Here is a 17,625-nt window from a genome sequence, read left to right as displayed (position 1 = left end):
ATGAGCTCAACATCCCTCGTGCAGTCTGGTAAGTGTTTCGCATTTACCACTTCTACAAATACTAAATCAATTTCAGTATCATGGGTGTTGGATTCAGGGGCGACAGATCACATGTCACCCCACAGGTCCTTATTTCAGACTTATGAGTCTGAGAAGGAGAATCTTAAAGTTTTTACCGCCAATGGTGGAGTCCTACGGGTAGAAGGAAGAGGAAAAATCCTCATTAAAGGAAAAATCTTGCAGGGTGTTCTTCACGTTCCTGAATTAAAGGCAAATCTTTTGTCTCTAATTCAGCTAGTGTAGAATACCGGGTGGCGGTTCTCCTTGGATTCTGACTGCTGTTTTTTATGTGTAAAGGACACCGGACAGAAGATTTCATCTGTTAGCCGGAGAGGTGGTCTTCTCATGCTAGATGAATCACGGGAAGGAGAAGGGCAGTCGATGGTCTATACTGCCCAGAGCGAGGAGCGGGTCATCCTTCTTCATAGGAGACTAGGACACCCCTCATTTCATATCTTAAAACAGTTGCATCCTCATATGTTTAAAGGAATTCCTTTTGAAAATTTAATTTGTGAGAGTTGCCAATTCGCGAAACTCAAACGATCCCCATACGCCAGTACGAACCACAGAGCCTCCTCGGCCTTCGAGTGTGTTCATAGTGATGTATGGGGCCCCTGCTCCATATCTGGTTTATCCCACCAGAAATGGTTTGTTCTCTTCGTAGATGATTTCACAAGGTATACATGGGTTTATCTAATGAAATCCAAGGCAGAAGTACCAACTATTATTCTGTTAGTTTGCGAAATGATTCAAAATCAGTTTGGGAAAAGGATTAAATGTTTGAGATCAGACAACGCCAAGGAATACTTCTGTGGAGAAGTAAATAACTACATGGAAATGAAGGGAATTGTTCATCAATCTTCATGTGTGAATACTCCTCAGCAAAATGGGCTTGCTGAAAGGAAAATTGGCCATATTATGACATCGGCCAGGGCACTCCTATTTCAGGGAAATTGCCCTAAACATCTCTGGACTGAGGCAGTAGCTACGGCCACACACCTCATAAAATAGGACAGCGTCAAAGACATTGGGACTCAAGGCCACAATCGACCTATTATCCGCTGAATTTCCTAACATAACATTAAAGACTAACCTGCCGGCCAAAGTATTTGGCTGTGTTGTGTATGTTTATGTCCACAATGCAGGTAAATTGGATCATCGGGCAGTAAAGTGGGTATTTTTGGGCTACTCTACCACGCAGAAAGGGTATAAGTGCTACCATCCGGAGTCAAGGAAAGTGTACATCTCTGCAGATGTAAGATTCGACGAGGTCAGGATGTTTTATGAGACAACAGACAGATCCGGGGACTACTTGGAATCAGAGGAAGGAGATGCCGAAGGTATGGAGTTTAGTTGTTTTTCCCATAGGGATAGTGCAGAGGAACTTGAAGAGGGCACTGTGCCGGATTTGACGGAAAATGAGGGACCACGCCCGATAGCCGACGCCATAAGTGAAGAACAAATACCAGCAGAAGAACCAAACCGAAGCAACTATGGATGGCTGATTGCGGTTAGTAAAGGAACCCGGAAGTGTACGAAGACCAAACTCTATCCGGTAAGCAACTATGTCTCCTACAGTCGTTTTTCCCCAGAATACACTCAGGTTGTGCAGGCTATGATAGCTGTGTCTCTCCCAAAGAACGTCAGAGAAGCTCTGACATCCTTAGAATGGAGAAAGGCAATGGACGAGGAGATGGAAGCACTTAAGAAGAATGGCACCTGGGAAGTAGGCCCTCTCCCTATGGGAAAAAAGGTAGTAGGTTGTAGATGGGTCTTTACGGTTAAGTACCATTCAGATGGGTCAATTGCAAGACACAAAGCCAGATTGGTGGCCCAGGGGTATACGCAATCATATGGGATTGACTACAATGAGACGTTTGCCCCGGTCGCAAAACTAAACACGGTCAGAATTCTGATTGCACTAGCAGCAATCTACAAATGGAAACTACACCAGTACGACGTGAAGAATGCTTTCCTACATGGAGAACTTGAAGAGGAGGTATATATGGCACAACCTCCTGGATATCAGGTAAGCGACAAACCCAGCGACGTCTGCCGCCTCAGAAAGTCCCTATACGGACTTAAGCAGTCCCCCAGAGCATGGTTCGGTAAGTTCTCTCGGGCCATGTTGACAGCAGGATACTTCCAGAGTGAAGGAGACCATACACTTTTCATAAAGCACGGTAAGGAAGGTAAGGTAGCAATATTAATTGTTTATGTAGATGACATAATCATAACAGGGAACGATGACGAAGAAATTCAGAACCTTGAAAGGTACCTGTCTTCATCATTTGATATTAAATCGCTTGGACTTCTAACGTATTTTTTAGGAATTGAAGTGGCATACTCAGGGACTGGGATTGTACTGTCTCAGCACAAGTACATTCTAGATTTGTTGAAAGAAACCGGTAAGCTGGACTGTCGTCCAGCCGCCACACCAGTCGACATTAATGTCAAACTGAAGGCACAACAGCATGAGAAGGATGCTCCGGTGGACAGGACCTCGTTTCAGAGGCTCATTGGTAAACTCCTATACCTCAATCATACGAGACCTGATATTGCGTTTGCAGTTAACTCCCTGAGTCAGTTCATGAACGATCCACGGGAGTCTCATCAAGGCGCAGCAGACAGAATTTTAGCCTACCTGAAGGGAACTATTGAACAGGGACTGTACTTCCGGACAGGAGGTGAGCCTAGTGTTACTTTATACACTGACTCTGATTATGCAGGGTCCTTTGAAGACAGCCGTTCTACCTCCGGGTACTGCAGCTTCCTCGGTGGCAACCTTGTTACATGGCGCAGCAAGAAGCAAAAGGAAGTTTCCCTCTCAAGTACCGAAGCAGAGCTTCGAGCCTTGAAGAAGGGAGTCTGTGAGGGCATGTGGCTCCAAGGCATCCTGAAGGACCTACGCTTATATGACGGTAAAGGTATGATTTTGCAGTCAGACAGCAAATCAGCCATTGCGATGGCGAAGAACCCCGTCCAACATGAGCGCACGAAACACGCACGAGTGGCCAGGCATTACATCAAGCAGAACATTGACGAAGGACACATAGTCCCGCAATATGTTCCTACGTTGGAACAGACCGCGGACATCTTCACGAAGGGCATCCCAGGCCCACAATTCCAGGTGTTGGTGTCCAAGTTGGGCATGATCAACATCTATACCCAACTTGCGGGGGGGTGTTAGGTCATGGAGGATACTTAGTAGGGTTTAAGCTAACTAATGGGCCCGAGGCCTTGTACTCTGTAATAGCCTAACCCTAGGAGATATTAATAAAAATAACTACTTCAGGCCCAACATGGGCCGCCTAACTTCTCGCTAAGGGCCCATTAAGGGCCCATTAGTGTAGGCCCAGTAGGGCCCATATATTAGGCCCAGTAGGGCCTCATATATGTTGGGCCTGACCACAGTCAGGCCCAACTCTCCAACGGCTGAAACCCAGCCGTTGGAGAGTCCAGCTGCTTTAAAAGCAGCTGGACCTCTCTGTTTCAAACAGTCATATATTCAAAATATATGACCGTTGGAAACGGGGAATATTCCTTAGGAATATTCCCTTTCTAACAAGTGAAGTTTTTCTTCTATAAAAGGGGGCCCAGTTCAGCAATAAAAATTATTCCTTCTTGCCCCAAATTCTTCTCTCTTCTTTTTTCTCTTTCCATTAATCACATTACCTATTTTCTTCAAAAAAAAAAAACGTGAATTTTCATGTATGATGGACAAGGACAGTGTCTAATCATACATGATTTTTCACGAGTATCCAAGAGTGACTGTTTCCAGGACAAATGAGTATGTAAATCCTGTCTGAGATGAACCTCATTGGCCCTGCTCAGAGCTGATACGATCCTTGATGTAGGTTTGTATCTCTGAAGGGGGAAAAGAAAGGATCAAACAGAAAAGGCATGGTTTGATTGGGACCAGCTGCTTGGAGACACAATGAAGGGTTGACAATCAAAGAGATAAGATCATTGAATAATAGAAGTAAACCAACAACCAGGGTTAGGAATAATAAGAGGGGAGCGGCTGAATATGTGGTGATGTGAACACAGGAGGTAGGTGATGCAGCCAAGAAGGCCATTTCTCGATGCCCATTAGTAAGTTGTGGCCCAAGATAAAGATATTTCTAGAAGCTGCCAAGATCTGCAGAAAAGTGCTTAGAGACTCGCAAAACTATCAGACGGATGGTTCTCAGACAGACTCCTTTGACAGATTCTTCTCTGTCAGAATCTGCAGAATTTTCAGCCGAGATACCTTGTTTTCTATTTTGTCGTTTGTATTTATTTTCATTTTGTCTTTCCTATTTTAGTTATTTCATTATATAGATTAATGGGCCTAACTAATGGCCCATTACGTGTAATCAAGAATCTAGTATATTAGACCAGAAAGAGGTAATGGAATTAGTTGCTGTTGTTCAATACCAATTTCCCTAGGGTTTTCTTCTGGAGAAGAAGGTTGTGGCTGATAAGCTAAGGACACCAGCTCCAAAGATGAGAAGAATATCTCTGCTACACCTTTTCAGAGGTGTAGATATTTTGTTGTCTTGTCAGAATCTTTCTTGAGTCACATTATATTCTGCAGGCCCCAGAACCTGCAGAATATCTTTGCTAAGGCCTATCAGGCTTCTGATCTACTGTTTTATATTGTCAGAGTTGTTCTTCCCAATGTTTTATATTGTATTTTCAACGGTACTGTCATTATGGATGATCATGAACCCTTTGAAGGAGGAATATTGAAATATTCTAATTTTTTGAGAAACCAGTTTCTCCCTTCTGAGTGTTCTCCTTGTAAAAGAGTGTTGCTGTGCTTGTGGACTCAAGCACCATCCCATGTGGATGCAAGGTTGACGAGGTTAATTCTGAGGATTCAGGACTTGACTGCTTCATGGAGATCAAGGCTTGTGGATTTGAGTCTTGTTTGTACATCATTCCTGTGCCACGGCTGTATCCATAGGAGATTGCTGGATGGTTGAGAGGATGAGACAGAGGGACGAGACAATAAGCCAAGCAACAATCTTACTTTGATTCTCGACTGCCCTACTAAAGGGAGAGCTACAAGTATTTACAGCGAAAGGAGCAACGTAAAATGCCCCAGATGAGCTAAAGTTCTGAAGATACTCTTGGGAGTACAAGATCATATCAATATTCCTTCAAAGACCAGCTTGTCCTCATGCTGGGGCTCAGCAAAATCACTCTTTTGGGCCCCCAGAGTGTCCTGGTGGGCCTGACCAAGACCTGACTAGGTCTTGGAACAAGTCATGACTGTGTAGCTACTGGACCATGGGCCAGTCCATGGCAGGACCCAGTCAGACCATGGTCTGGACAGTGATCAGGGCCTACTGGACCTGGCTGAACCGCCAGAAGGATCACAGCCCGGGACCAGAAGGGCCACGGCCAAGCGCTGTGCTGGTCCCCAGCAGACTAACCGCAGACAAATCATACGAATATAATCAGTGGATGGATGAGGACATTATTTAACAATTCATTACTCTTCTAGTATAGAAAACCTTCGAGTGATTATTTCCAGGACAAATGAGTATGTTAAGGCTATCTGAGATGAATCTTATAGACCTTGCCCAAAACCTAATGATGAATCACGTCTATACATCAGAAAACTAATACTCCCAGGAAATAGGCCGTGACTGAAATATACAAAAAATATATGGAAATTTAAAGGGATGATCATCATCAGTCCATCTTCGATAACGAGGATAAATTTCCCAAAACCGGAGAGAAAAATTCAGTATGAAACTTATTGAATTAAAGATTGAGGTCAAAACTCAACAGATAGAGCAAACAATTTTTGGGAGGGATATCTGAGATGAATTAGAGAAACAGTAGTCCATTAGAGAAATCTGTGAATGATGAATTGGACAAATGGTGATAAGAATTCTACATGATTGACTACCTACGAAGACTACAAACCTCTAACCGATTCCACTCTGAATCCATTGACAGGATCTCATGATAAAAAATGAGGACAGCAAGCTCCCATAAAAAGGTCAACACTGTGATGACAAGCTATGTCCTAGAAATGGCCTCAGTGTTCTGATATGATCCTTGATAGGATCCTCAACATATCTAGGGGGTAGTATCGTCATGTTAGACCACAGGGGCATTTCAGTCATTTGGCTATTGTGTATTTCCTTGAAATAGGGATGCGCTCCCTTTAGGAGGGCAGCAAAGAAGTATGAAGTAAGGTCTCTTGTCTCCCCTCTCCACATCTGGGTCCTCTCCCTCTCCCTCGATGATCCCCATCCCTCGTGATTGCCTCTACCTCAGCGCGACTTCAGACAGCTCGTCCTCGAGCGATCCCTACCCCTCTGCTCGGCCTCCTCTCAGATCCTTCACGTTTCTCCTCTCTATCCCAGGGAACTTCTACCTCACCTCACCCTCTACTCTCCTTCCAATACGAAGTGAGATCCAGGGTCATATCATGTTCCTAAATGGCAGGAGGCATACATAACATAACAGAAGTGTTAGAATAGCATCACAAGAGAGAGAGAAAGAGTAGAGGAAGACTGAGAGGTCCCACTAGGGCTGGAGGAGGTTGAAGGTGCTCCAGCCCAGGGGGCGGCGCCTGAAAGGGAAGAATGAAGGAGAAAAAAAAATGATTCCAATTTCTGACGGCTAGGGTTTGGGGCCCTTTTAAGGGCCCCTACATGTGTCTCCCACGTGGGAGTCACTTAAAGGCCCCTCCCACGTGTAACCCTTTACTAAGGGATTCCACGTGGGAGGAGGTCAAATAGCCTCCGATATTAATTAAGTCCCCTCTGTGGGCCACTTATATGAAGGTGGCCCACTTACAATAGGGCAGAAAGAGAGAGAGAGAGATAGAGAGAGGGATATAGACATCAGCTCCAGTTCAACACCCTCCCGCAAGCTAGGTGTGGATGTTACCCATGCCGAGCTTGATCACCAAGGACTGGAAGCGTGATGTCGGAAGGGCCTTCGTGAAGATGTCCGCTTTCTGGTTGATGGATGGCACAAAGATAGGTTGAATGTTCCCGCTGCGGATGTTCTCTGCAAGATAGTGCCGGTTCAAAGCCATGTGTTTCGTCCTGTCATGTTGAACAGGATTCTTGACAATAGCCAGAGCCGACTGGTTGTCACAGTAGAGTTGTATTCCCTGATCTCCATACAGGGACAGGTCTTCCAGTAGGTGCTTCAACCACCGACATTCGGAAACACCCCTTTTTAATGCCCGAAGTTCTGCTTCTGCACTAGATAATGACACCTCCTTTTGCTTCTTGCTCCGCCATGTCACAAGACTCCCACCGAGGAATGTGCAGTAACCCGAAGTGGACCTTCGGTCAACCACAGACCCTGCCCAGTCTGAATCGGTGTAAGCCTCGAGGGTGAGCCCGCCCTCCCGTGAAAACAGAAGTCCCTGTCCAACGGTGTACTTCAGGTACGCTAAAATCCGGTAGGCCGCTCGTAGGTGTACTTCATGGGGCGCACTCATGAATTGGCTGAGTAGGCTCACGGCAAAGGAGATGTCCGGTCGCGTGTGATTCAAGTAGATCAGTTTCCCGATCAACCTCTGATAGGAGCTCTTATCCACTGCAGCACTGTCTTCCCCCGTTCCAATCTGCACGTTGGGATCAAGTGGAGTTGCCGCGGGTTTGCACCCTAGCTGCCCGGTCTCTTTCAGAAGATCTAAGGTGTACTTATGCTGGCTTAATGAAATGCCAGCCTTTGAGTGGGCCACTTCGATGCCCAAAAAATACCTCAGTCGGCCCAAGCTTTTCAAGTCAAACTCTCTTGAGAGTGCCTTACTCAACTGCTGAATGCCTACAACATCGCTGCCTGTGATGAGGATATCGTCCACATAGACAATCAGGAGACAAATTTTTTGGTTGCTTCCATGTCTGATGAACAAAGTGTGGTCACCCCTTGCTTGGTGATAGCCCAATCTCAACATCGTCTTCGTAAACCTCCCGAACCACGCCCTGGGAGACTGTTTGAGCCCGTAGAGAGCCTTCTTTAACTTGCATACCAATTGTCCGGCACCCACCGGTTCATAGCCTGGCGGAAATTGCATATAGACGTCTTCCTCCAACTCTCCATGGAGAAACGCATTTTTGACATCAAACTGGGAGATTTCCCAGTCACACTTGGCAGCAATGGCAATTAAAATACGGACTGTGTTGAACTTTGCAACTGGAGCAAATGTTTCATCGTAGTCAATTCCCTGGATTTGAGTGTACCCCTTTGCCACCAGACGAGCCTTCAACCGGTCAAGTACACCATTGCAGTGGAACTTTGGGGTGAATACCCACTTACATCCCACTATCCGTTTCCCCTTTGGAGGAGAGACGACATCCCAAGTACCGTTTTTCTCAAGCGCAGACATTTCTTCATCCATGGCCGATTTCCATCCCGGGTGTTGGAGAGCTTCTTCAACTCGAGTGGGAACAATAATATTCCCCAGTTCCGTCAGAAAGCTTGCATAATTCGCTCCAAGTTTCTCATACTTCACATACTGGCCAATGGGGTATTTTGGTGTGGATCGGCAGGACCGCACACCCTTCCGTAACGCAATCGGCCATCCCAGGTCACTTGGAGCTAGTTCTGGCTGTTCATTTGATTCAACTGGTTCGGGCAGAAGAGAGACTGCTACACTGTCGTCTTCTAACGGAACGGGGGGCTGAGTTTCATCTTCATCCTGTTCCTCCACTTCCTGTTCTTCACTGTCTTGTGCAGTGCCCTCTGCACTATCCACACATGGACTTGGAGTTTCAAGCAACTGTTTATCACTAGGAGGTTCCTCTTGATATCTGACTGCCGGGATGGACAGGAACTCGATTCCACTTGGAGTCACGTCTGCTACGGTCTTTGAAGGCTCTGCCGATCCATAGAAAAATTCAGATTCGGAAGGTAACGTCTGCAGAAACATAGAACTTCCGGGATGAGGGATGGTAGCACCGATATCCTTTCTGAGTTCCCGAGTACCCGACGAAGATGCACTTTAGTGCCCGTGGGTCGAGCTTGCTGCCATTGTGGTGAACATACACACAGCACCCAAAGATACGAGCCGGCAATCCAGAGAACAACTTCAGTCGCGGGAAGGAGGAACTAAGCAGGCTTAACGGTGACTGATATCCCAGAATTTTCATTGGTGTCCGGTTCACCAGATAAGTAGAGGTTAAGACGGCTTCACCCCAATAGTGTTTCGGCAAATTCGCTTGGAACAGCAATGCACGGGACATGGCCAGAGTGTATCCCAGACGACGTTCCGCCAGACCGTTCTGCTGAGGAGTGTTGACACATGACGATTCGTGTACAATGCCGCGGCTTGAAAGGTAGGAGTTTACGGTTTCGTTGAAAAATTCAGAACCATTATCCGTTCTGAATTTCTTCACAGTCCTCCCGAACTGCGTGGAGATCAACTCGCAGAACTTCATCAAAACTTCTGAAACTTCCGCCTTCGACTTCAGTAGGTATGTCCACATCGCCCTTGTACAGTCGTCTATAAACACAACAAAATACCGACATCCTGTAAGGCTGGTCACAGGACAGGGTCCCCATACGTCGCTGTGAATACATTCAAAAGGTGAGAGACATCGATCATCAATCAACTTAAAACTTGTTCGGCGATGTTTCGCCAAGTGACATGCTTCACAAAACAACTCATCGTCCAGAACCCCAAAAAAAAGACGAGGATAACAAGTTTTCATCAAGTCAAAAGGTGGGTGTCCCATTTGTCGATGTAGGCGCATCACCCGTTCCTCCCCGGTCCGACTTCGCTGCGTCACCAAGCATTGTTGCAGAGGACGATCGAGGAGGAGGAGTCCGTCTTCTCGTCTAAAGGACGAAATCATCTTCCCGGAGACCTTGTCACAGAGAAAGCAGCTGTCACTGTCAAGTATAAAACGCCATCCGTAATCATCTACTAATTTCTGTATGGAAATCAGATTTGCCCGTAGATCTTGGACATGTAATACCCTCCTGAGGGTTCCGATAGAGTCGACCAATATATCCCCCACTCCCTTGACTGACAAGGAACCTCCTCCCGCAGTTTGGACTTTGTGAGGACCACCAGCTCGGACATAAGTTTGAAACATTGATCCTTCAGGGGACATGTGATCCGTTGCCCCGGTATCGCCCACCCATACAGGGGAAGATGAATTACCTGATTTAGCGAGGGCAGTCGAACTCAGGCGCTCCTGGATTTCCTCGACTTGAACATTCGTGACTGCAGCAGTTGAGCTGCTGGGTTCCGAGGCCGCCACGAGAGCTTTCTTCCCGGATGAAGATTGCTGGTTCTTCCAAGCAAGCTTCCAGCAGTTCTCCTTGGTGTGACGGCGCTTTTTGCAGTAGTTGCAAAATAGCGAGTCACGATTGTCTTCACCGTCACCACCTACTGCTGGATTTGGTGGTGCTGGCCTTGTTGTCCATCCTCCGGGAGGACCGCCTCGACCCTCAGGTTTCTTGGTTAGTAACGCAGAGGAATTCTGCCCCTGGGAGTCGGGTGTGACCCCAAATCTGCTCTCGGCCTGCAGAGTGGCGCTGATAGCTTCCTCGAGAGTGGGCAGTTTTTCTCGGTGGAGAAGTTGACTCCTAACAGCTTCAAATACCTGATTCAATCCCATCAGAAAGGTGAATATCCTCTGCTTAAGGATATACTGGCGCTCCACAGACAGCGGATTCTGTGTGGGCCAAAGATGATCAGTCTCCCTCCAAATGGCTTTCAGGCGTGAAGAATACTGGCGGATGTTTTCAGTCCCTTGACGGGCCTGTGATTCCAGCACTCTTAGTTCATAAATCCTCCAGTCATGGGACTGCTCTGCTGTGTAGCGCTGTATCTCATCCCACAGTTCTTTAACAGTGTTGCAGTAGAGGAAGTCCCGGCGCATCTCCGGTGTCATCGACCGCAACATCCAACTTAGTATGAGTGACTCTTCTGCCTTCCATTTTTTAAACTCTGGATCTGCAACAGCTTTGGGCAGATCTGTGAGATGATCTCCCAACAGACAGCCATAGACTGTCAGAGTCACCATCTTGGACCATTCAAACATGTTTCCCCCATCAAACTTTACTTCTGAGGGGGGAAACACTACAGCAGGCCTTCCCAGCTCCTGCAGGTGCAAGACTGAACTGTTCTGGCCTGAGTTTCCAGAGTCAGGCCCACTATCTTCATCAACTTGGCTTGCCATGGCTTCAAGTGGCTCCTCACACGTTCCAATCCGCCAACAGGTACTCTGAAATCGTTGCCCTGAACCCTAGCAGGGATTCGAGAACAAAAGAAAGCTTGGAGGGATGTTCTGAAGCAAAATCGGGGCCTCCAGGGATCTCCTAGAGCTCTGATACCATGTTAGAATAGCATCACAAGAGAGAGAGAAAGAGTAGAGGAAGACTGAGAGGTCCCACTAGGGCTGGAGGAGGTTGAAGGTGCTCCAGCCCAGGGGGCGGCGCCTGAAAGGGAAGAATGAAGGAGAAAAAAAAATGATTCCAATTTCTGACGGCTAGGGTTTGGGGCCCTTTTAAGGGCCCCTACATGTGTCTCCCACGTGGGAGTCACTTAAAGGCCCCTCCCACGTGTAACCCTTTACTAAGGGATTCCACGTGGGAGGAGGTCAAATAGCCTCCGATATTAATTAAGTCCCCTCTGTGGGCCACTTATATGAAGGTGGCCCACTTACAATAGGGCAGAAAGAGAGAGAGAGAGAGATAGAGAGAGGGATATAGACATCAGCTCCAGTTCAACAAGAAGTCTGATAAGTTCCAGATTTTTTTGAAGAGAGATAAGATCCAGATACTAATTGATTTGATATTCCAAAAGCATGTGGAGGAATATGTCCATTACACGGACAGAGGGGAAAGATTAAGCAATCCATGAGCCATGTGGGCTGGAGTTGGAGGAGGAAGAGGGAGAGAGAGAATGATGAACCTCTGATTCACCAAAAGACTCTTGACTACTGAGTTTGACTGGCCAATAAATAATCAGGACTCATGGTAGAGCCAGATGCAGGTCAGACTTGGTTTCAGAATGGCACAATATCACTCGATCAAGGGTATGCGGTCTTTGAAAAAATACAAAGTTAACTACAAATCCCGCTCCAATCAATGATATCTCTAAGGCAAAAATTTGAAGGAGGTACAGCAGAAAAAACATTGCAAGGTAGATTGGCAAGAATCAATGGTACAGGTACTAAGAGCAAAGATGACTTGAAACTCCTATTGGTCTGACAATTAAACAGATACACGGATAGGCATCCAAAATCAGTTCACAATCCTGCAATTCTTTCATTCTCGTTATCAGTGAGACTGAGGAAATCCATCTGGTTTAAACCCTAATCTAGAAAGAGATTAAAATCTTTGAGGATATCCAATGGATAACTCATCTGGAAATTAAAATCTTTGTTTCATATGCTAGGCTGAAAGAGATTTCAACACATGAGAAGTATGGCCAAATATTGAGACAAGCATGATATTCTACAAGAGGCTGCCCTCTAAAGATATAAATAATTGTCAGAACTTAGCTGACGGGTCTAAGGTATCAGATAAACAAACATGGAAGGCATGCGGGCACATCTAATGTGAAATCAAAAGTTTATAACAGGAAAATACTTTTTCAGATAAGCCAAATTAATTTAAGAGCGAAGCAAATGGAGATAAATTGTTCTAGCAGTTATCAAACTCCATCTACCTCGTCTCGGCAAAAATATTGGTCAATGGGCTCCAGAAGTTGATTGGTGATCTGGTCAGACCCTTTCAGTCTGCTTTCATTCCATGTCAACAGCTGATCAACAGCGCAGTTGTGGTGGGGGAAATCAAAAGTGATGCGGCAAGATAGGGGAAGAAACGTTTCATGTGGAAAGCTGATTTTGCAAAGGTGTACAACTTGCTCGATTAGGACTTCTTGTGGGCTTTGATGAGGAAGCGAGACTTCCCAACAATGGAGATGCCCCTTGGCATCCCTTTTATTTGCCCTAGAAATGCCCCCCCCCACCTGTACAGTCACGGTATGTGTTAGCCAGCCATCTTATTTGTATCTTATTATCTTCCTTTTTTATTTTTCTATCTATAAGTGGACCCCACATGTTATAAGTGGACCCACATGCACAAGTCACTTATGCTCTCACGTGAGAGAATAAGTGACCCAAGGATAATGGGCCCAGCCCATTTAAACTGTACTAAGCTGGTATTTAAACCAGCCCTATGACAAAAATCGTAACTGGTGTTTTCTGTTCTTTCCTTGGAAACCCTAGCTGGAGGTGAAGGAGACAGGAGGAGATCCAGAGGGAGCTGGAGGATGATTTCTAACATGGTATCAGAGCATCTGGAGTGGAGTAGAGTGTGTGACAATCTAATACCAGCTGAGGTGAGCCTTCTCTCTGGTCACCAATATTCCCTCCCAACTCCTCCAGCAAGCCAAGTACACTGTGTGAAGGGAGATTCCTGGAGCCGATGACGAAGGAGGCACGGGACAACTCACCTGCCGCAGTAGCTGTGAAAGAGAGGATCACTATTGTATTGCCAGACATTCCCATGAAGTTTGATGGGACCAATGGATTCCAATGGCGTAAACACATGGAGCTGTCATTGGAAGCAAGATCCCTCTCAGACCATCTGACTGATGATCCAGTTGATCCAGGGCAACCCCATTTCAAGACTTGGAAGTCTGAGGAATCTTTGATTCGCCAATGGCTTCTGGGGATCATGGTCAGTGATATGGCAGATAACTTTCTGTATGTTGACAGTGTGAGAACAATGTGGGATGAGATTACAAAGAATTGTGCAAAGCAGCAGAATGACCGGAGGTGTTATGATCTGATGGTGCAAGCTTCACAAGCCAAGCAAGGAGATTCAACTGTGATGACCTTTGCTTGCAGATTGAAAGCAATATGGAGAGAGAGAGATCATTATTGGCCAGTTGATAACCTAAACTCCAGTGAACGCCGGTACACTCTCAAGCAGAGGATGTTTACCTTTCTTATGGGCCTCAACCAAGAGTATGAAAATGTGTGCAGCCAAATTCTCCACAGAGAGATCATACCTGATCTGGATCATGCTATTGGGATGGTTATGGACGAAGAGAAAAGACTGAAGATTGGACCAGAGGGATCTAAGGGAAATTCAGCCACTTTTTCCACAAAGAAGACTCAACCTGCTCAAGGCGACTCCCCTGGGGGGGTTACCAGTTCTTGGCAACAAGGTGCCAACTCAAGTCAACCTCAAGGATCTAAAACTGACACAAGAGATGATATGTTCTGTGTATAATCCAAGAAGAGAAGACATACTACGGAGAACTGTTGGAAGCTAGCTCAGAAGAACCAGCAACAGTCAAAAAGGGCATTTGCCACCACTACACAGCCTCATGAGACTGGGGAGGCATCATCTGGAAAGGGAAAGTCATCTGAAGAGCAAGGAGGGGAAGTGCAGCAACTGAAAGAAGACATCCGACAGATCAAAGAATTGTTGAGCTCCACATCCCTTGCATGCTCAGGTGAGAGCTATGCACTCCTTGGAGTAAAACAGTTTTTTAATTCTGGTAGTTCCTGGATTTTAGACACGGGTGCTACTGACCACATGACTCCACATAGCTCCCAGTTTATTACTTATTCATCCATCCGTGAACCACTCAAAGTACTCACAGCAGGGGGAGGCATACTACCGGTGATCGGCACTGATGATGTTTATATCAACCATGCATGCACTCTGAAAGGGGTCTTACTTGTGCCTGAGCTAAGGGCACAGTTGATATCATTACAAAGATTAGTTCATGATACTGGATGGAGATTTGTACTTGATAGTGATGTTTGTTTCTTGTGTGACAAGGTGTCCGGGAAGAAGACTTCATCTGTTAGGAGGGAAGATGGCTTGCTCCTACTCCAGGATTGTCCCACCCCTTGCCTCTCCTCGACGAATCTGTCTCAGGCCGTAGACAGGATTCAGTTGCTACATAGGCGTATTGGTCATCCGGCATTTGAACTCATGAAGTTATGTTTTCCAACAATTCGTAATGGTGTTGATGTTAGTACTTTGTTATGCAAAGCTTGTCAGTTAGCTAAGCACAAACGATCTTCATTTAAAAGTTTGAATGAGCGAAGTTTAGTTCCCTTTGACTGTATCCATAGCGATATTTGGGGACCGTGTTCAGTGACAAATTTATCAGGTTGCCGGTGGTTTGTGGTTTTTATCGATGATTGCACGCGTTTTATGTGGCTCTATCAGCGGACTTCTAAGGCAGAAGTTACATCGACTATTGTGCAGTTCTGTCAAATGATACACAATCAGTTCGGTGTTCAGATCAAACGTTTAGGCCTGATAATGCTCGGGAGTATTTTAATGCCACTGTCAGTTCTTATTTTACTGAGAGAGGCATCACCCATGAGTCTTCATGCGTTAATACACGACAGCAGAATAGTTTAGCTGAAAGAAGAATTGGATACGTTTTGGGGACTGCCAAGGCATTACTCTTCCAAGCGAATATGCCCAAGCATTTCTGGGGTGAAGCTGTGAAGACAGCAACTCATCTTATAAACAGAATACCATCAAAAGTGACTGGACATTGTAGTCCAATTGATCAGATGATGTCAACCTTTCCAGGGGTGAGATTGAAGATTGATGGCCAGAGTTTTTGGGTGTATAGCATATGTGCATGTGCAATCCGGGAAGCTGGACCCAAAGGCAATCAAGTGTGTCTTTGTTGGTTATTCCAGTACCCAGAAGGGATACAGGTGCTATCATCCTGAATCCAGAAGATTTTGATACACTACTGGTATCGTATTGGTAAAACAAAACGTAAAATCAATGCAGGTGGTCGACTTACAACTTGGATCTTACTTCCTCCATAGCTCCCGTCTCTCCGCTCCCTTAAGAGTATACTCCGTGCTCCTCAGCAACCGAGAAATCCCGACGAGTCTTCAGCCGAATGCAGGCCCAGCTCCTCTCGGAAATCCCACTCCAAGAAACCTCGAAGACCTCCCCCCCCTTTCTGTCCGTCTCTCCCCTTTATTTATATCATTGCCTTTATTTCCTAACTAACTATCTTTCAAGATAGTTAGTTATTTTGGCACATTAGTGCCAGCTGGCTCACTGCCCAATATTCCTTTCTTCTTTCTTCTTTCGTAAACTCTCAAAGGAATCGTATCAGATTTCTTATTTCTGCAGATGTTACTTTCTGTGAACAGGAAATGTACTTCAAGTCCCAATCAGAAGAAGGTGCCCTTCAGCCAAATCCCCAGTCACAAGGTCTCCAATTCCTTTCTATGCCACATGAGAGCTGGTCCGAACAGAATCATAAGCCCCAGGAGCACATGAAATCTCCACCAGAGACACTGAACACTGATACATCTCAGACGGAATTGCCACAGATTGACAAACTTACAGGGAGTTTACAACCAGTTGAACACACGCTTCCAACAATGGATACAATACAGAGGGGAGTCACCGCTGAGAATATGGAGTCAGTGGATGAACAGCGACTAAGTCAAGGGCCAGTAGATGAAGCAGAGAGCAGCCAAGCTGTTGAAGATTTGAGGTGGCCGATAGCACTGCGCAAGGGTGTGAGAAGTTGTAGACAGGCACCAAAATATCCACTCAGTAATTATGTGTACTATGGTCATCTAAGCCATCAGTATGCAAGTTTTGTGAGTATTCTCAGGAATATATCCATTCCAAGAGTTCTATCAGATGCACTTGAAAATAGAGAGTGGAAGCGAGCCATGGATGAGGAGATGGAAGCACTGGAGAGAAATCAGGCATGGGAATTGACTATCCTTCCTAAAGGGAAGAGAGTAGTTGGATGCAGGTGGGTGTACACCCCTAAGTTCAAAGCTGATGGAAGTCTGGAAAGATACAAAGCTAGACTGGTTGCCAAAGGTTATACTCAATCCTATGGTATTGACTATTTTGAGACTTTTGTCCCAGTAGCAAAGTTTAACACTATAAGGATATTATTTGCTTTGGCAACAAAACTTGACTGGAACATCCTCCAATTTGACGTAAAGAATGCATTCTTGCATGGTGACCTGGAGGAGGACGTATATATGTCTCCACTCCCGGGATACCAGCTCTCAGATCAACCAGATGTTGTCTGTAAACTAAGGAAAGCATTGTATGGCCTTAAGCAGTCCCCCAGGGCTTGGTTTGGAAGATTTGCCCTAGCCATGAGAAGTTTTGGTTACTGGCAGAGTAATGGTGATCATACATTATTTATCAAGCATAGTATCTCTGGAAAACTGACAGATCTTATAGTGTATGTGGATGACATTTTGATTACAGGTGATGACAGGGAAGAGATTCAGGAGTTGAGCAGCAAACTGTCTGAACAATTTGACATCAAGTCACTTGGAATCCTGAAGTATTTCCTGGGAATTGAAGTGGCATACTCTAAAAGGGGTATGTTTATCTCATAACACAAGTATATTATTGATCTGCTTGATGAAACAGGAATGCGAGATTGAAAACCAGCAAATACCCCAGTTGACGTGAATGTTAAATTGGGAAAGGGTGGTGATGGTTCTCCAGTGGACAAAGGCTCCTTAGACTCATAGGGAAACTAATTTACCTGAATCATACTCGCCCAGATATATCGTACACAGTAAGTACTCTGAGTCA

At 45.7% G+C, this 17,625-nt stretch overlaps 2 protein-coding genes across 8 annotated transcripts in view; both read right to left on the bottom strand.

Annotated features, from left to right (window-relative positions):
* Positions 1-17,625, bottom strand: part of HAF01 (HAC13 protein (HAC13)) — a 46,304-nt gene that overhangs the window by 15,822 nt on the left and 12,857 nt on the right. The window lies entirely within an intron of this gene.
* LOC144706114 (uncharacterized) lies at positions 9,758-11,475 on the bottom strand. The gene is made up of 2 exons (XM_078579018.1): positions 10,193-11,475; positions 9,758-9,893 (listed from the first exon to the last, which is right to left on the bottom strand). Exons 1-2 carry the CDS (start codon positions 11,214-11,216, stop codon positions 9,865-9,867), a joined length of 1,053 nt encoding a protein of 350 aa, XP_078435144.1. The 5' UTR covers positions 11,217-11,475; the 3' UTR covers positions 9,758-9,864.

Source organism: Wolffia australiana, chromosome 7 (assembly GCF_029677425.1).
Source record: "Wolffia australiana isolate 7733 chromosome 7, ASM2967742v1".
NCBI classification, from domain to species: Eukaryota; Viridiplantae; Streptophyta; class Magnoliopsida; order Alismatales; family Araceae; genus Wolffia; species Wolffia australiana.
The sequence above is the reverse complement of the archived record's forward strand: the minus strand, read 5'-3'. Positions and strand labels throughout refer to the sequence as shown.